General features: G+C 39.8%; 1 protein-coding gene across 3 annotated transcripts in view; it reads right to left on the bottom strand.

Moving 5' to 3' along the window:
- Window positions 1-632: 632 nt before the first annotated feature.
- The window catches only part of WDR64 (WD repeat domain 64), a 139513-nt gene continuing 119606 nt past the window's right edge, over window positions 633-20539 (bottom strand). For all 3 annotated transcript variants that reach the window (XM_047703881.1, XM_047703882.1, XM_047703884.1), the window contains 7 exons: window positions 18977-19035; window positions 14817-14926; window positions 11471-11659; window positions 9393-9498; window positions 6440-6520; window positions 5304-5417; window positions 633-1190 (listed from right to left, as the gene is read on the bottom strand). In XM_047703881.1, coding sequence (XP_047559837.1) covers window positions 1107-1190; window positions 5304-5417; window positions 6440-6520; window positions 9393-9498; window positions 11471-11659; window positions 14817-14926; window positions 18977-19035 — 743 coding nt within the window. In that variant the 3' untranslated portion in view covers window positions 633-1106. The remainder of the gene's footprint in view (window positions 1191-5303; window positions 5418-6439; window positions 6521-9392; window positions 9499-11470; window positions 11660-14816; window positions 14927-18976; window positions 19036-20539) is intronic.

Here is a 20539-nt window from a genome sequence, read left to right as displayed (position 1 = left end):
GGTGCATATAACCCTTGACATGGACTCACTTTCATCATTTGAATCATTTCCCAAAGAGGCTTGGGTCAGTGAATCTACAGACTTCAGTTCTGATACTTTCCTCATGCCTTTGACTTATTTAAAAATCTCATTTATTTGGGCACCTGGTGGCTCAGACTGTTAAGCATCTTACTTTTAGTTTCCCTCAGGTCATGATCTCAGGATGGTGAGATGGAGCTCCGCCCCTGGCGTGGAGCTCAGCAAGGAGGCTGCTTGAAGAGTCTCTCCCTCTGCCCCACCCCCCTTACTTATTCTCTTTCTCTCAGATCAATCAATTAACCTATCTTTCAAAAAGCTCATTTTCTGTTGATCAAATTTAGATGCTTTCATACAAATACAAAAATACAAAAAAAAAAAGTAAAAATACATGAATACCCATTGGTAAAATGAATCATTTGGCCAAATCGCTAAAATCAATTAATAAAAGAATTAATAAAAGAAAGCTCATATAACCATTCAAATTCTTTTTTGTCTGGAGTCATTCCTAGAGGATATGTAAATAACTTCTAACTTTATCTAAGAAACTCTGAACATTTTCTTGCACATGACATTTCCCTAAATGAAGAAGACAAAACGCTAGAGGCTTGCTTGGCACAGTTTTCTTTTTAATAATTTTCTTTGCATAATGCACAGCATCTTGCCTCTTCACTGCACATTATTTGGATAAGAATTCTGGTGATGAATTAGGGTGAACACAGGTTGGGGATAGAGGAGGCAAAAAGCTAGTCATTGATAACCGTGTAGTTTTAGACCTACGAATGCTATTGATTTTCTTTGTTTCCCTGTGTGTCATTTGACTGATAGTAAACAAGAAACATTGCCTATCTGTTAAGTGGATTTCCATGTAGGAAAGAAACTGCACACCTGGCTGCTTGCGGCTTGCTTGCTTGGAGCTGAGTTCCTTGAGTAACCTTCTCCACGGATAGGATGGCACGAGGGTGGAGCTATGGGTGACAGCGTCTGGTGGACCCTCACGTTCATCCTGAAATAAAGACTGGAGTATCATTCAGATCTTGCCATTCTTCGTGCAGCTCTGGACACAGCAGCCACTTCCAATTTTCCTCTATTCACTTGGGGATGGATGGGAAGAAGGAAGAAGCCAGATTTATCTGTGGGACTAAATGTCTTTTCAGACTTTTCCTCCGTGATACCTGTGAAATAAAGGGCATGATGGTTAGTAACTGACATTATATGACAAATACAATTTTTCAGGGTCAAGTTGCACCACAATTTTTGTAAGGATTTTAATCTTCTGAGTAAGAAAGCATCATTATTTACTTAACTATCCTGTGTGCCTCCAGGATAAAAATATGGAGTTCCAGAAGGATGTGATAGAAGAGCATAAGCTTTAGACGAACTACTTGACTGGGCAGTTATCCATACTGGGACTCAACTGCCCAGTCTATACAGGTTTGGTTAAAACAAAGCATATTAGAAAAGTTTGCTAGGTTGTTGTAAGGCACAGAGATGTTCTATGTTAATATCTTCAGAATCCATTGACTTACAGGAAAATGAAATTAAGATAATGCTGATAATGTTGATTATCCCACAAATGAGACCTGAAAATGAGTTTTGAATTGGTTATTTTTGGAACACAGAACTATAAAAAGTTAAACTCCTTTAGTCTAAAAATTCAGAAATTTTGTCCATAATATTCAACTAGTATTTATAGCATACGTCGATTTGATTTTATGGCCTATTATAGGGAAGAAGAAAAGATGAAAACGGGGAAAGGAAATACAGAGAGTTCAAGGTAAAGAAAAAGAGAGAATGAACCCCAAGGTCCAAATTCCACCACGTAAAGGTCTCCTTGGCTTGAACACTTACAGGTAACCCTGGCTCTTTCCCTCTGAGACACAAGGTGGGAAACTCAGCCCCCCACATCAGTCTGCACCAACTGATGCAATTTCCCAAGTGCACTCATGTCTCTCTCTTCAATTCTCTATGCCCATTCTCCCTCACCTCCTCCCGCACCCTCCTTCCACTTCTTTGGTCTCATTCATTCTTCCATTCAGCAGATGTTTTGAGCGTGTGTCGTCTCTGTGTCAGTCTGTTCTAAACGCTGGAATTCCAGCCAAGAATAAGTCAAAGTACCTGCCTTGGTGAATCTTACATTCTAGTGGGAAAGAATCATTACAAACAAATGAGTTTTTCCAGAACATAATGACAAGTAGTGACAGGAGAGATGAAGAAAAATGAACTTCGGTGGGGGGACAGAGAGTGGTGCTAAGGGAAAGTCCTTCAGTGTTATTTGTAGACTCTGTCCGGGCTCTGAAGTCAACCTGGTGTGCATAGATCCCAGCTCTGTGATTTACTTCTCTGGGGATCTTAAATACTTATCTTTTATGCTTCAGTGTTCTTGAATATAAAATGGGAATGTAATCATAACTACCTCCACATTATGAAGATTGATTGAAAGAATACATATGGAACGTTTGGTTTTGTAGCCGTGACACTAATTTAAAAACAAATGTTAGCCATTTTCACCAGCAATATCAATGTTATAGTTTATATCACCTTGCACCTGAAATAAAATTGTGAGTTTTTCTGTTACTCTTCAAAAAACTAGAATATGCTATCCTGTATACCACCTTCCATGTAATCATTTTTCTATTATTGGATATGTTCTCACAGTTTTGTAAATGGAGCACATCACAAAGTTCATGTTTTCCCATTCTCTTCCCACATGTAAACTGAAACGGAACTACAGTTGACCCTTAAGCAACCCCCCATACAGCAGGAAGGCCATGTATCACTTTTGACTCCCCCATACTTCACTACCAACAGCCTACTGCTGACTAAAAGCCTTACCAGTAATGTACAGTTGATTAGTACGGATGCCATATTCTTACAATAAAGTAAGCTGGAGAAAGGAAAATATTATTCAGAAAATCATCAGGAAAATACACTTAAGAACTGTACTATATTTCTTGAAAAAATCTGCATATAAGGGGATCCTCGCAGTTTAAACCTGTGTTGTCCAAGGGTCAACTGTATGTATATTTTCCTGTACTATGGTTAATATCTTGTAACTTGTTTAATTCTAAAGCGATTCACAAACCCCTTAAAGACATTAACGGTTGGAATCAGCATTGCTATTATTTAAAGATAATGGCAAAGACATTAAGTGACCTGTTTTGGGACTCCTTGCTCAGAGATCTTTCTCTCCTCTATACTGTGAGCACCTTGATTTATGAATGGCTTCTTGGTGCCTAGCACAGTGTAAGGCACATAGTAGGGATTTCAAGGTATTCTGTACATGTGTGCTTCACAAAATTAGAATTTGAACACTAAACTTTCTGAGGTAAATTTATGCCCAGGTTCCTGGAGGTGCTTTTCATGAAAATTGGCATTTAGTGTATATTTCTAGATTTTGCTTCCCCCACGATTTCCCCACTTAGGCTGGACAGGGTCCTACAATTGCAGAGAGTCGACACAGTGGTCCTTTAATCTATGATAGTTTCCAGAATTTATTGTTATCTTTTGAGGTGCATAATTTTCCTGAATATGACCTAGTTTTTATTTTGGAAGCATTCTAATGGAGAGATTTTAATCCCTGACTACATTTAACTCTTCATTAAACCAGAAGGAGAATTTTTAATTATGGTTTTGTGGTCCCTTTTCCGTCAGCAAATGGAGACGTCTACTTTCTTTGTCCTTCTTGTGTGGTTAATGAGCTCCCAGAGTTTAAGCATCTATTAAAACAGCAGCTCTATAAAAAATTCCTTTGCTTTTGGGCAAATACTTTATTATATTTCATGCTTTGATAAAACTAATCATACCGTAATCAGTTCCTGATGATCTCAGTGTACACTGTTCATTATGTACAGTAACCACGATTCATTTTTAATTCCATTTTTGTCTTCCCCCTGGCATTTCAGACATACCTGGCCATCTTCTTTCTGTCACTTGGTTTGTACTTAGAGAATGTAAAGTATACTTAATACCCAATGAGGCAAAACAAATAAGAATGCAAATACAGGCAAAAAAAAAAAAAAAATAGAAAGAAAACCCAAAACACTTTTTTGACAATCTGTTAGTTTTGAAATATTTATACCACTGTGTTTCATTCATCACTCAAAACAATTAAAAATATATTATTTTATAAAAAATTGTTCTTTTGCCAAAAATTCTTAGTAGAGTTGAGGATTAAGAGGAATCATTCATACTCTCATTATGTCCTTGAGGACAGAATGACAGTCAAGTTTTCTTTTTTTTTTTTTTTTAAAGATTTTATTTATTTATTTCACAGAGAGAGATCACAAGTAGGCAGAGAGGCAGGCAGAGAGAGAGAGAGAGAGGAGGAAGCAGGCTCTCCGCTGAGCAGAGAGCCCGATGCGGGACTCGATCCCAGGACCCCGAGATCATGACCCGAGCCGAAGGCAGCGGCCTAACCCACTGAGCCACCCAGGCGCCCTCAAGTTTTCTATATAATTAAATAAAGCAGCTTTTTGTTGTGGTAGCTGTGATTGTTATCTGTTATTCTGTCAGGCATAGGCAGTAAGAACTGATTTCATGGGACAGAGGCGTCTAAAAAGTACCGTATATTAGACCTTCTCCTCTTAAGGTTTGATCTATTTTAACGATGGGATGAATGGCCACAGGTTAGGTTGGGCCCATACCAGCTTCCTAGAATGAGCAGAGTGACAGCATTTGAACTTTCTAGGCCGCATGGTTTAACAGGATGAGCAGGAAATCGAGAGTCACAGTCCATCTCAGCTTACCACTTCATTCTCGTGGGATCCTTGGCAAGTCACTTACCCTCTGGTTAGGCTGCACTTTTTCCCAGTTTTTTTCCTTTGCAATTATTGTGAAAATGAAGGCAATCACTTGTGAAAATGCTCCGTAAACTCTAAAGCATTGTATGTTAGCTACTCTTCTTAATACATGAAGAAACTTGACTTGGCCGGTGAGTCAGAATCTTACTGATATCATGGCTCTATCCTGCAGGCACAAGGATGTCAAACAGCCTGCAGAGATGTGATGTCACATGGCCTAGCTTTTAAAAGTAGGCCGTGAGTCCAAGTCTTAAATTACCTCTGGAGACGTTTCACTTGTCAGGTTAGGAGGTCCTATTCGATTTTTCTCTCCATTCAGCAAACTCATGATTTCCATCTCACTAAGCTAAAATGCATGCATCCTGGAATATTCATGACGAGAGTATGAACTGAGATAATTTTAGGCCCAGCATGTCTCTGGGAACAAAGCAATTAATTAACAATCCAGACAGAAAGGGGATGCACTCTGGAATTCTGGGTACTCACTTTATCATGTTGAACATGACCTCCCTTCTTTTTCCCTGGAATGCTGTTTGCAGATTCCCTTTGTGCTTCTGAACCAATGAGTGGAAGGAATCTCAGGCTGGTGGGGCTTTGTACCTAGAAGCCATAAGTAAAGAGTTAGTAGGACATAATTCAGGCAATTACTTCTATAATGTGAGTTCAGGGGTGGGAAATAGGGGGAAAAAGTTCCAACTGCTTTAAAACATGCCCTCCTTCCCAGATGCCCACTAGTCCTTTCTGACAATTTGTCCTTCTCATCACCTACAGCTTAAGTGTTAGCTCCTGTTATAATGAACACGCTCTTGGGAGAGAGAAAGAACATTTTAAGAAATAATAAATTAAGATTTATTAATTACAATTTCATCTTCAGTTTATTATTCCTGGTCAAATTAGTTTTTTTTTTACTTTTTATTTTTTTATTCATTTGACAGACAGAGATCACAAGTAGGCAGAGAGGCAGGCAGAGAGAGAGAAAGGGATGCAGGCTCCCCACCGAACAGAGAGCCTGACTCGGGGCTCGATCCCAGGACCCTGAGATCATGACCTGAGCCAAAGGCAGAGGCTTTAACCCACTGAGCTACCAAGGCGCCCCAATCAAATTAGTTCTTTAATTTGACAGAGATTATCTGGAGTGGAAACTGGAAGGGTGACTAAGGAGGAAGAAATTCCGGGCAGGGAGACGGCACAGGCAAAGTCACAGAAGAGGGAAGAGAAATGATGCTTCGGGAAAGGCCCGTAGTGTGGCCTGGCTGCAGTGTGAGGTACGTGGGGGAAAATGGTAGAAAATGAGGTTAGACAGTAAAGGCAGAAGCCAGATTATGGAAGGTTTGTAGGCTGGGCTAAAAGTGTTTGAATTTTATGCCGTAGGTGATGAAAAACCAGGATAGAGTCTGAACTAGTTTCCTGTGGTGGTCAATGTGGAATGGCAGAGACAAGGGATCAAGGCCATGGACACAGAGAACTGTAGACTTCTTTGGGATCAGCATGCTCATAGGAGCAGCAGTTGGCTTGGCGATGTGATTTTCTTCAGCCTTGTTTGGTAGCCCAGGGTCAGGGATGAGACGTCAGATTCCCCACTGTGTTCTAAACCACCATAGTCTTCAAAACCTCCAACTCACCCTGTATATAGGCAGAGAACCAAAAATAACCCCTGCCTCCCGGTTTTCTGTCAGGAATCCTTCTAAGGCACGTCTTCGAATCTGCAAAACACAGGAGTGAATGTTTAACGCAGAGGGCACACTCCATCAGCAGCAAAATTCCTGGGTTCAAATCCTGACTCTGCTGCTTATTAACTGAATGATCTTGGGCAAGTTCTTCCTCTATTGACTATTTATGAAGATCAAATGAAAAAAAAAACATAATAGCACAGTGTTATTCATATGCAAGATTTGTTACTGTAGTATTATTATTATTACTGATAATGGTACGTCAAAACGAAGGAAATGAATACATTTTATACAATTGAAAAAGAGAATGAATGGGCAAAACAAGATTCTGGTAAAAATCAGAGATTCCTAAGAAAAAGGTGTTTTAACTCAACTTTAGCATTAAAGTTTTGCTATTTTACCAACCACTTGAGAAGACAAAGGTGTCCAAAGGAGAAGGAGATCCTTGGGGCACTTGTTTCAAGAGCTTTAAAACTTTGCTCCATAGTTCCCCGAATGTATTTAATGCTTCAGTTAAATCACTTTGGAAGATTGTTTCTTGTTTTCAAATTGGAAGAGGATATTGAAAATCTATGCCAATCTTTATTTTTAGGATGTGCTATTTCAATCCTATTCAACAAAATTTTGTATCTGTTATGTGCTATGCCTATGTCTTTGGCCATAAAGAACTTAGGACTCAGTGGTGGGTAGGCAGTACAGTGAGTATACAAATATTCTGGTTCACTAGAGAACACAGGAAATGAATATGCTGGAAGACACAAGGCAGGAGAGACAGGGGTTGTTGGGGAATGCGGTATTAACATTTGTTGAGTATCTGGGATGTAACAGGTGTACCTTTTTCTCAATTAATCCTCACAACAACACTTTGAAGGGCTTTCCAATGAGGAAAGAGATACAATAATTTATCTAAGATTAAACCTAAGTCTGTCACACTCCACATCCTGGTCCCTCTCCCGTCTGTGCTCCTGCCCTCTGGGAGCAGCCCAGTGCCATCTGCACCGAAAGGTGGGGGTTATGGAAATTGTTCCGTTTGGAAAAAAGTATTTATCAAATATGAAGTTGATAGTGTAAAAGAATAATGACAGAATGAACACCCGTGGACCCACTGCTCAGTTTTACATGTTGAAACAATACCGTCAGCTTTGAGGTTCTCAGTCCTTTTCATCTGCCCTTAAATGTAATGACTGTCTTGAATTTTGTATTTTTAATTGTCTTGCTTTTATTTATATACTTTTATCTTTTATGATTTTTAGCAATATTTTTAGTTTTGCCTCTCTTTGACTTTTATATAAATGATAATTACATGTAGGTATATTTTAAATTAACATACAATATATTATTGGTTTCAGGGACACATGTCTGTGAGTCATCAGTCTTACACCATTCACAGCGCTCACTATAGCCCATACCCTCCCCACCACTACATACGTGTTCTTAAGCACACTCTTTCATTCAGTAGCATGTGTCAGACTATTATCCATATAGGAGAGTATTATTTGGTCCATTTATGTTCACAGCTCCATAGTATCCTAATCTATAAATGTGTTATAATTATGTACTGATTACACCGTTCATGAGCACTTAGGCTGCTTTCCGGTTTTTGCTATTACAGAATACTGCTCTGAGCATCCTTGTACCCGTCTCCTAAGCCCGTGTTTAAGAGTTTCCCTAGGGGATATCTCTAGTGGGCTATACCTATTTTCGACTTCACTGGTTAATGTTAAATTGTTTTCCCAAGTGCTTCAAGCAATTTACACAACTTCCACCACCAGATTAGTGTTCTGATTGTGCCAAATGCACACTGGCCCTTGGTAGACTCAGACTTTCTGATATTTGCCAATCTGCTGGGTGTAAAATGGCACCTCCTAATGTTATTGATGTGAATTTCCACCTTTTACCAATGAGGCTGAGCATTTCATCATGTGCTTACTGGCAATTTTTTTCCTTTTGTGATTTATTCAAGTATTTTACCATTTTTTAAATTGAACTGTCTTTTTTTCTTATTGATTTCTTAGGAATTCTTTTGTATTCTAGACACTAATCCTTCATCAGTTACAAAGGTAGGATGGACTTGACAGGCAGAGAAAGCCTTGGATGTGGCAAGGACAGCTCAGGCGAACTAAGGGACAGAAGACAGGAATGCTCAGGAAACAACTAGCCTGATTTGTAGAGGGTAGGGCAACAGTAAGTTAATAATGGGAGATATGTTCAGAAAGGTTAAATTTGGTTTATTGTGTGGAAGATCTTGAAGAAATCGGCTCGTGCTATATATACTCTTTAGGAATATTAGAAATAGAATGAATAGTGGGATCCATTTCTCCCTTAAATCTGCATTGATGTGTGTCAGTCTGTGATAGGCAGAATCATGGCAACCAGAGATGTCCACACGCTACTTCCCTACCCCCAGCCTATGACTACACGGCCTCAGTCGGCAAAAGGTCACTTGGCAAAATGTGATTAAGGTCAGGAACCTGGAGATGGATTTTCCAGGGGGGCCCAATCTAATCACAGGCATCCTTAAAAGCAGAGAACATTTCCCACTGGGTTGGAGACTTGTGACCCCCGGGAAACCGTCAGGGAGAAACCATAATTTTTGGCTTTGAAGACAAAGGAAGAGGGCCACAAACTAAAGCAATGAGATTCGCCCCCTTAGAGCTTCCAGAAAAGGAACAGAGCTCCGGCAACATCTTAATTTTAGCCCAGGCACACCCAGGTCAGACTTTTGACACACAGAACTGTAAGGTAATTAGTTTGTGGTGTTTAAACCACCAAGTACGTAGTAATTCCTAAGAGCAGCAATAGAAAGCTAATACACTGGGGAGATCCAAATTCAGGAAAACAAAAGCCAAGAGCTTTCTCTTGTTTGTTTGGGATTTTTTTTTTTGTTCATTTGTTTCATGGCTACCTTGGGAGAAGAAAGAGACTTGAAAAACTTAAAGTCGTGATCCACTTCAAAGGCCTTGGGAGGTGTACGTTTGAAAAGCAAAGACATTGAGCTCATTTTTTTCCATCTGCATAAAAAGAAACAAAGAAAACTGTTCAGCGCATACCCACATCTTTTATCCTCTGCCTACTAAACAAATATCCATTACATCCTTCTTTCTTTGGGTCCCCGGTTCTCTGGTTCCCATGGCACCAGTCCTGATGATGCTATGGCTGCCCTTAAGTCACTCCCTATTTGCTCACTCGAATACCTCAGGCGTGCCTATGGTGTGCTTAGCATTAAGCTAAGACCTGGGTATAGAAAGATGTACAGAACATGGTCTTAATCTTCAAGGAACTCACAGAGTTAGTGAAGGAGATGCATATGACCAAATTAGAATATACAATTTTGAGTACTAAGACAGATGGTTGTGGTCAAGGCTCAGCAATTACCCAAGGGAGAATGACCAACTTTGCTTGGTGAACTTTACCACATCTTGATGAGTCTTGGGTCTATGACATCACCTCTCACGTTTTGGCAAGACTTCTTCTCCAGGGCTCTTGCTGGCTAGCCTTGAGCTCTTCAGCGGGGTTTGGCAGTCACTTGGAATCCTTGTTGATTTTTCTCAAACCGGTCCTGTCTTAATCCAAATTCTATGTGGACCGTGACTCTTAGTTTCTCTTCCTTTTTATTCTACCAGCTGTTGGACTAGATGATGGCACTGAGTCTCTCCAGCTTTGAACCACTTGGGATTTTCCTAAAGGACTTTATTTTAGATAATCCCCTTTGATTCTTCCCACTTTGGGCTCATCTAGTCAGTTTTCCCAGTGCTGATTTATTCCATGTTGCCAGTCCACGTAGGACTGGTCCCCTGAGGTTATCCACCAGGCTTTGCTGATGTTAAACTCAAATGAGCACTGATCTCTTCCATTATGACAAAGATCCAATCACTCAAAACCAGAACTGAACATTACAAAACAACAAAACACCTTCCACCAATTCCCTACTTCCTCCTGGGGAACTGTCCTCCACCTCCAAAAAAGCCTTTAAGCAACTCTTGTGTCCCTGAGACGCATGAGTCACACTCTTGTTCAAATTTAGAGCTGACTGACTTCCTTACAAAGTAACCTATAGGATTGTCACCTCATGTCTCCTATTTTTTTCTCAAGCACTTGCTTGTGGCTTTCTTTTTGGCAGCCAGGTGGGTCTATCTTAATGCTCATTAAATATCTCCACTTGGATGTCCCCACAAGCATTTAGACTTAAACCTGTCCAAAACCAAACTCACTATCCTTTTCTTCAGACCTTTTTCTGTGTATTCTTTTGTGATTTCTCTAAAGTTTAAAATCCTTATGTTGGCCCATACCAAGAGCCCGTTGTGATTTGGCCTCTATAAACTTTCCTTGCTCTATTTCCTACCATGTCTTCTTTGTTGGCTCACTGAACTGCCAAGTCTTGAAAAACTTGATGATGTATCACAGTGTCTCATTAATTAGTGCTTTTCCTTAAATAGGATTCAACTAAGCAAAGAATACCAAAATTGCCTCTTTGGTCCTCTTTGTTTGGTTACATCCCCTAATTCCTCTGTGATTATCTTAAGAATTAAATTTTCTTAGAAGCACCATTATATTGAATTGTAGTTTTTTGTTTCCATATTTCTCCCCTCCCCTGGACTGTGACATTATTGAAAAGCCTTGGACTGTTCACCTTTGAATTCTCCACATTTAGCCCAGTGTCACAGTAGCATAAGAGTTTAATTCTTGTCTGTTCATCTAAAAACAACACAACATGGGGCACCTGGGTGGCTCAGTGGGTTAAACCTCCACCTTCGGCTCAGGTCATGATCTCAGGATCCTGGGATCCAGCCCTGCATCAGGCTCTCTGCTCAGCGGGGAGCCTGCTTCTCCCTCCCGCTCTGCCTGCCTCTCTGCCTACTTGTGATCTCTCTCTCTGTGTCAAATAAATAAATAAATAAATAAATAAATAAATAAATAAAATCTTTAAAAAAATAAAAAAAATACAACACAAAACAAAACAAAAAACAAAAACAATGGTCTTACTTTTGCCGGTCAAATACCAGAGGACATTCATATTTTTGCTTCTTCTCTGTGAACTTGTTTTCTTCTTTTATTTCTACCGGATATTCGTTAACATCACACGGCAAAATGAAATCACTTGATTGTGATAGTTCAAACATTCTTCGCTGTCCAAAATACCCACAGTAATGACCACTGAAGGCATGCCAGAGCCTGAGGAGAGGCAAAGGTAGGGAGAAGAAAGTGACTGGAATTCACTGGAAGTTGTTCTGTTTATTGGATCATTTATATGGATTTTTCACTGATACATAGGGACTTGGAGCTTGATTCTAGGACTCTTCCTATTAAATACATGAAACTAATCAGAGCAGATCCATTTTTTTTAGTTAGAATTCTAATCTACAACAATTTTAGGAACTGTCAACTTGAATCTGTACTTATGAAACCCATTCAAGGAACAGAAATTTCCTAGAATAACCCTGCTCATTCAAGGTGATCAGAACCCATGCTGGCTGGATATTAGCTGAATTAGGCCTTTGAGTGAGCTACATCTCAGCTGTTTACCTCCGTATCCATGTCAGAAGAACTTGTGGGATGGGTTTCATACAGACTCTTTTCCTATTACCAACATCCTCTCAACCTCTGTTCAAAACTCCTATTATTAAGGAAACACCATACTAATTTCTTAGGACTGAGCTCTTAAATGGCAGAAGAAATGGCTCCCATCTGTATTCATTATTTCTCCATCGGTTCAGTGTATGAGGTCCCTCTAGCAGGCTACTTGCTTTAAAGTACTACAGAATGTTGTTTGCAGGAGTATGTGCTCTAGGTCTCAAAGAAAGACAAAACGCTATGTTGAAGATCTTTATATCTTGATTTCAACCTCAGAGTAGCAAACAATGGACACAGTCATCATAACCCACGAGGAGGACAAGCTAAATGAGTTAAGAGGTAATTCCACAAAGTCCAAGTGTTTTCGCAGGTCAAGGGGGCAGCCGTTGAGGAGGAGACAGCAGAGGGATCCAGCCAGCACTGCTCACATCTGACAGCATCCTAAGAATGTAGCATAAACACTTGATATCCCCTACATATTTGAATTCCCCAACACTCTATCAACACTGTGCCCTTGCTAGAGCCTTGACCAAAGTGAAATGGAGCAGCCCTTCCAGCATGGAAGTTAGAGGGTAAGGACTATCTCAGGACAACTCCAAACTCCCCGTGTTCTTGGCCAGACCTGAAGCAGCTTCTGCTCTCCTTGGTCTTGTGGCATTTGCTCTGGCATGTGGACTTCTCCTAGACGATCGGTCCTGCCTCACAGCCTGATTTCCTGTGCCTCAGATACAGATCTTCACCCCTTCCAGCATCTGTCCAAGAGCTAAGCCTTTATTACAGTTTTTCCTCGTATAAAATCATCATCTCTTTGACGAGAAAGATTTAGTGTTAAAATTGCCTATCCTGCTAGAGAGCGGCAGATAGTGTTCGCGAAAGGACGGAGCTTAGTTATGAAGAGAACCGTCTCTGAGGGAGCTCTTCATAGAGCTACTTTTTCTGAGCTGCGTATCCAGGGAGATCTTCACTTGAAGTAATCTTGAAAGTGATTTCTCCGTGCCAAGGGTGACTGGTCTGAGAAGGGACTGCTTTTAACAACGGGACTGTGTGCACATGTGACATGTGGGGTGTGTGTGTGTGTGTGTGTGTGTACGTGCTTGTGCTACCATCCCCAATTAGCACTTCTGCTGACAGGTAGCTGAAAATAAGCTGGAACAGAGACCCAAGGGACAGAGTCGTGAAAACCATCTATAATAATGAAATGTCATGTCCTTAACTTTTCCTATGAATAAAACAACAGATTCCCTTTCTGGCTGAGGACAAGCTCTATTGGACCCCAGGTTGACCTCACCCCCACAGACTCACCTCTAACTCAACATTTCTACGAGTTGACCTTCACTCTTCCACACTCAAAATATCTTCCTCTTTGGGCGCCCCCTCTCTTCCCAAATGGTACCAACATTCACTGAGTTGTACAAGCCAGGAGATATTCTCGACATCTGTCGCTTACCTCCCCTTTCAGTTAAAGTCTCTGTCTCCCACATTTTACCTCTTAGACAGTTCTCGGACCCAGATTATTTCCTTGCGGCACGGTTGGGACTGCCCCAGTCCAGGCCACTGCCGTCAGCACAGACTTCAAACTGTTCTCTCTGCTCCCACCTTGCTGCTCTGAAATCCATTCCCTACATGTTATTTTTTTAAAAAATGTAAATCAGATGATCTCAGTCTTTCACTTACAGTCCGTTGGTGGCTGTTCTCTTTCAAGGCGAAGATCCAGATCAGTCTCAGGTCCACACAGGGTTTTTTTATACAACACCAGATACTCCTTCCTTTTGCCTTCACTATGAGCTCTCCAAGACACTTTGAAGTCTCTCTACCTCTCTCGATCATTCCTGACTTTATTCTCCCATGAGGATAATTCATTACCATGATTTTGAGCCATTTTAAGATGCAGCAATTGGTCTCACAAAGTGTCGTGACGTTTCCTTTCTCTTTGTCAATGGGTGTGTGTGTGTGTGTGTGTGTGTGTTCAGCATTTTGTGTGTGTAACCTTAGCATTATCCAGGTGATGAGAAACAAGTAGACTTTGCAAAATCAGTCCCATTGTCTGTGAAAACGTTAGCTCACTCCCATTTTTCTCAGCATTAAGTAGTACTTTGCTACTATTTTCTTTGTGACTTTTGACCCTGTGTCTCCGGTGGCCTTCCCTGGGTGTGGGTCTATCTCTCTGAGATAATCATCTTGCTTAACTCTTCTAAACGAGTCCACCAGAAAACACTTTTTTTTTTTTTTTTTGTGACTTTATTATTTTTATTTTTTTCAAAATTTACCACAAGTTTTTATTTCTAGTGATTCATATTAATACATTCTCTTTTTTGTCTAGTTTAGATTTTTTTTATTTTGTTAACATTTTCTAAGAGTGAACTTCTGGATGTGTTTATGTTACCTTTTATTTATTTTTTTTAACATTTATGTTACCTTTTTTTTTTTTTTTAAATTTTTTAATTTTTTTTTCAGCATAACAGTATTCATTATTTTTGCACCCCACCCAGTGCTCCATGCAACAGAAAACACTTTTAATTAAGTATTTGTTATACTTCTAGTGTAGATGAGCAGGGCATCTCATCTCCTTGGGCATGGAAAAGAATTCCAAACCATGGCCATCTTTTCAAAGCCCTTTGTGCATGCAACTATTTGTTCATGTATTTATTTATTTTAATTACCCAATCAAGAGTGTATTCACGATATGTACTTGAACTTTAGACCCAAATTTTGACTTCTCATGCTCAAAACCCTAAGTTCACAATATGAAGGTCCATACCTTACTGAGCCATCGATGGAGGCAGTAAGCACCAATTGCTTGTCTTCTATATAGATTACTTGAATAATTTCTAAAGAATGAGCACGCCAGACAAGCAGCTGCTTCAATTTCTAGAGAACAACAACAAAACATATCCCTTGCAATAAGTATATGCTGATCAAAATCCAATCTTGAGCAAAACCATTAACCACTAATGAGCCAAGCGTATGAGTGAATGGTGTGGACGTCTGTACAAGATGTCGTCCCTCTCCCTGGTGTCTGCTAATCTGCACATATCCCTGGGAGAGGAAAGATCTTATGTCTTTAGCAATTTCTCATTTATGTGAGGATTAACAGTGCCTTTAGTTGAGGATTATAAAATGAGCAGATGAAGGAAAAGCCTTAGGAGGAGGGGTTTTGGGGAGGCCAAGGCAGAGTGGAATCAGGAGCAGGAGGGAGCAGAGATGAAAGGTAAGGACCAAAGGGGAGGCTGGCAAAACTTTCCAGCCTAAAATTTTATCCAGAGATAGCCCTGGCTATTTTGTTCTTTGATTGGTATGTTCCTTCAAGTTGTGTGTTATCCTCAAGTGTAGAACCCTAGTTTTGCCAACTGGGGAGCTGGCTCTGCGCCAGCGTCCCCTTCGAGCATGTTCCCTTTCTTTCTCTGATGATCCCAGATCAACATGACTTCTTCCTGGATCATCTACCTAGAGCATTTGTGTGGCTAGAATTCTGGCAGCTTGGGAGTTATCCTACGAGTCTCCTACTCATTTAGACTCTAACCAAGACACAATTCCTCCTACATTTCTTGGCTTTCTGACTCAGCTCCCTCAAGTTGTTCTTAGAAAACCAGGGGGAAATCTGCCTTCTCCTACTTCTTCCTGTCTCATAGCTGGTCAAGAACATCTTGGCATCCAAAAGCTCTTTCTCGGCCTTGGGATGGGATTTGTCTCTAAGGCAAGTGTTTCTCTACTTATGTGCCATATCTACAGTAAGAAATACATTTTACTTCATGATCCAGTAAACAGATAAAATACCTGCACGTGCATTCTGAACACGTTTCAGTATCATTCACACACAGATACTTGACCTAACCCAGTGCTCTGCACACTGCTATTGTCTAGTCTGTTGTGCTGCATTTCATTCCACTCTATTACCTTTTCTTAATGAAAATACAGTCACCACCCTTAAATGGACTTTATGACCCTAAAGTGGGTTACGACCTGTACTTAGAAAAACACTGCTCAGGGGTGCCTGGGTGGCTCAGTGGGTTAAAGCCTCTGCCTTCGGCTCAGGTCATGATCCCAGGGTCCTGGGATCGAGCCCAGCATTGGGCTCTCTGCTCAGCGGGGAACCTGCTTCCCCCTCTCTCTCTCTGCCTGCCTCTGCCTGCTTGTGATCTCTGTCTGTTAAATAAATTAGTAAAATCTTTAAAAAAAAAAAGAAAAAGAAAAACACTGCTCAAAGACTTTTTTTTTCCTGTAGACCTGTGTATATTATCATATGAATGATCTCTCTTTTGGTGGCCAGATTTTGACTATCTTATCTCTTAGAATATTTTTATTACATGGAGCATCTTTTAAATAATTATTAATTGTTAATTATTAGTTACTAATATAGGTATATTTATAATTAAATAATTATTAATTATGAATGATTGATAAAGAAAATAATTAACACCTTCCGTATAGACTGACCTATTAGATTTTGGTTGCAGTTGTAATCTATAACTGTAATTGGCTTCATTCATGGTACATACTGGTCTGTGCAGAGGCGAGGCCTCCTATAACCAGACTCTGCTGTATATTTGTTTTGTTTTTTTAAAGATTTTATTTATTCATTTGACAGAGAGAGATCACAAGTAGGCAGAGAGGCAGACAGAGAGAGAGGGGGAAGCAGCTCCCTGCTGAGCAGAGAGCCCGATGCGGGGCTCGATCCCAGGACCCTGGGACCATGACCTGAGCAGAAGGCAGAGGCTTAACCCACTGAGCTGCCCAGGCGCCCCTCTGTTGTATATTTGTAAATAGGCAGCCATGTATGAAGTGGAAAAATACATTGTCCACATCCAGAAAACGTTGAAATGAGATTGAATATAGAAGAATTTCAATTAAGTGATTAAAGCCTTTGCTTTTAAGTTGGTAAAAATGCTTTAAGTCTAATTCAATATTATGTTACAGCTTTGTTTTTAAGATTTTCCTCTAAATGTAAAGGTCTTGTTTGCCAGTTTATGGAAAGTCCATTTACAAAACTATAGGCTTTGGGTCATATTTTTAGGTCTTAAAATTAATAATGGAATATGATAATCATCGCAATTCAGAGAAAACAGGTAACTTTCCACCTATACATGGCTCAAGAATGTTACTCGCTTTTGTTCCTCTCACAACACGCCTTGACTGTAGGCCGGTTACAGCTGTTGATAAATGAAACTCTGTGCTTGGTGAGTTTGAACTTTTTTTTTTTTTCTAGATGTTATTTATTTATTTATTCGACAAACAGAGATCACAAGCAGGCAGAGAGGCAGGCAGAGAGAGAGGAGGGAACAGGCTCCACACCAAGCGGAGAGCCCGATGTGGGGCTCGATCCTAGGATCCTGGGATCACGACCCGAGCTGAAGTCAGAGGCTTTAACCCACTGAGCCACCCAGGCACCCCTGAACGTCGTTTTCTATTTGATAGCAGGGAGGGTTATATATAAGGGAGGAATATTGGATTTGAGGATCAGAAGCCTGGTTCTAATCCCAGCTTAGTCACTACCTGTCTGTGTGCTCCTAGGCAAGCCAGTCTCTGATTTCCCCTGGGCAAAGTGGAGACAATCATACTAAAGCTAAACATCTGAACATTATAAAACTCTGATTTGTTCCTGGAAACAAAAAGAAAATTCTAGGGATCAAATGAAATAATGTTTGAAACAGTAACCAGTCTGTGACACTCTGCAAGGAATCCAATCCTCATCTATGTAACCATATGTCACTGCCTATAATCCCAAAGCAAAAAAATTGCTATTTGCTTGCTTTTTGGATTTGAAATATGAATGTAAAGGGAAATAAGCCTAGGGTAAAACAGTGCTTCGCTGCTGCAACCTTTAATTAGTGTTGAGTCTTTATAACATATGTAGCTATATTTGTATATCCACATTCGCACAAAAATGCATATTTAAATGGTTATGAATAAGACTGGTGACATTTACATTGCATTAACACTAAAAAGAGCATAAAACATGTTTGAATTACAAGGAGGATTTAGCCTAGATGTAAGGAAGAGTTTCTTTCTTTGAAATTGAGGTATAGTTGACACACAATGTTATGTTAGTTACAAGTGTACAACACACTGATTAGACAACTCTGTACATTACACGGTGCTCACCACGATAATCATGGCTGCCATCTGTCATCCTCAAAAGTCATTACAGCGTTGTTGACTGTATTCCCTATACGGTACTTTTCATCCCCATGACTTATTTATAATGGTTGGACACTAGATTAGACTTGGAAGGAAAAGTTATAGAATCTCCTTCTGTGAAGATATATAAGCTATATAAACTGACTACAGAGGACTAGACGATGTGTGAACCCTTTTAAGCTCTGGGATTCTGCATAAATTCTCTCAAGTAGGTGAAAACATGAAGATGACCTAAAGCAGCCGATGGCGGGCTCCCTCCCTCACTCATCCTCTCTTTTCACCACTAAACCATTGTTATTTGGCACATAGCTTGTTTCTTGTTTCTGTTTTTATTTTAAGTATAGTTAGCATACAATGTTATATTAGTTTAAGGTGTGCCATTTAATGATTCAACAATTCTATACATTTCTTGGTGCCCATCAAGATAAGAGTACTCTTAAGATTCAAAAGTATTGGGTGCCTGGATGGCTCAGTTGGTTGAGTGACTGCCTCCAGCTCAGGTCATGATCCTGGAGTCCCAGGATTGAGTCCTGCATGGGGCTCCCTGCTCACTGGGGAGTCTGCTTCTCCCTCTGACCTTCTTCCTCTCATGCTTGCTCTCTCTCATTCTCTCTCTCTATCAAATTAACAAATAAAATCTTAAAAAAGAAAGATTCAATAGTATTATATATGACTCAAGAGTAGGGAGTCATGTCTTGTTCTGTCTTTTGTCATATCTAGCACAGAGAAATGGTTATTTAGTACGTGTTGGTTCATGAATTAAACTAAGACTAAAGTTCTTACCTTTTCTTCGTGAGGCAGATCCAGGAAGGAACTAATACTGCAAAGGATAACATGTCCTTCTGTATAAAATGTAAACATTGGAATCTTTAGTTAGATATCATGTTCTCTAAGCAGATACTACCCAGACCACCAAACTAATTTGACTTAGGCATTTATAACAGTAAATAAAACAGAATCTGAAAAACCAGAGATGAAATGAAAGAAAAAACTCTTATCAATATTTATATGTAGGAATCCTGTTTTGTTGAGTATACATGGCAACTTCATTATGACTTATTATTGCTGTGGATACTCAGAGTTCTTCTAGATGTCAGGGTAGATGAAATAGAAATAAATGCACCATTACAGAGAATCATCCTACAGTCCAAATTACAAAACTTGATTTAAAAAAGCAACAAGGACTACATCTAGGCATATTCAAAATGCAGAAAGAAAAAAAATCTTGAAAGAAACTAGAGGGAAAAAATAGCTTGTTTATAAAGGAACAATATAAGAATTACATCTAACTTCTCAGAAAGTGTGTAAGCAAGAAGAATGGAATGAAATATTTAAGGGTTGAGAGAAAAGCCATCAACCTAGAATTCTGTACCTTGTGAAGTTGTCCTTTAAAAATGAAGGGGAAATACAGACTTTCCCAGACAAACAGAACTTGAGAGAATTTGTTGCTAGTAGACGTGCCTTGCAAGAAATATCAAAAGAAGTACTTGGGATGCCTGGGTGGCTCAGTCGGTTAAGTGTCTGCCTTTAGCTCAGGTCGTGATCCCAGGGTCCTGGGATCAAGTCCCATAATGGGCTCCCTGCTCAGTGGAGAGCCTGCTTCTCCCTTTTCTTCTGTCCCTCTCTCCAACTCAGGCATGGTCTTTCTCACATAGATAAATGAAGTCTTTTAAAAAATACTAAGAGTTCTTTTTTAAAGATTTTATTTATTTACTTGTCAGAGAGAGAAAGCACAAGCAGGGGAAACAGCAAACAGAGAGAAAAGCAGCGTCCCCACTGAGCAAGAAGCCTGATGCAGGGCTCTATCCCAGGACCCTAGGATCATGACCTAAGCCGAAGGCAGAAGCTTAACCTACTCAGCCACCCAGGCATCCCTGAGGTTCTTAAAAGAGAAGGAAAGTGATACAGGTAAGAAATTCAGATTTATATAAAGAAAAGGAGAGCATAATAAAAGGGATAAGTGAAGATAAATTAAAAACTAACAGCAGTGTATTTAAAGCAGTATCAGCAATAATATATTTGACAATTGTATCTTATAGATACCTGAAATGAATAACAGCTATGACATAAGGGATGGGAAGGAGAACCTAGGAATACTTTGTTATTATAAGGTACTTGTACTACCACTGAGGTGGTGTAGTGTTGTTTGAAAGTGGACATGAATTAGTTGTAAATGTCTATTTCAAACTCTAGGGAAACCACTCAAAAATTTTTAAAAAGATCTAATTGATAGGCAAAGAAAAGCTATGCTAAGAGAAAGTGGGATGATATAAAATGTTCACTTAATGGAGACATACAAATGGCTAACAGACACATGAAAAAATGTTCATCATCACTAGCCATCAG

The sequence above is a fragment of the Lutra lutra genome, chromosome 15 (genome assembly GCF_902655055.1).
Source record: "Lutra lutra chromosome 15, mLutLut1.2, whole genome shotgun sequence".
NCBI lineage: Eukaryota > Metazoa > Chordata > Mammalia > Carnivora > Mustelidae > Lutra > Lutra lutra.
This window is presented reverse-complemented; position numbering and strand designations above follow the sequence as displayed.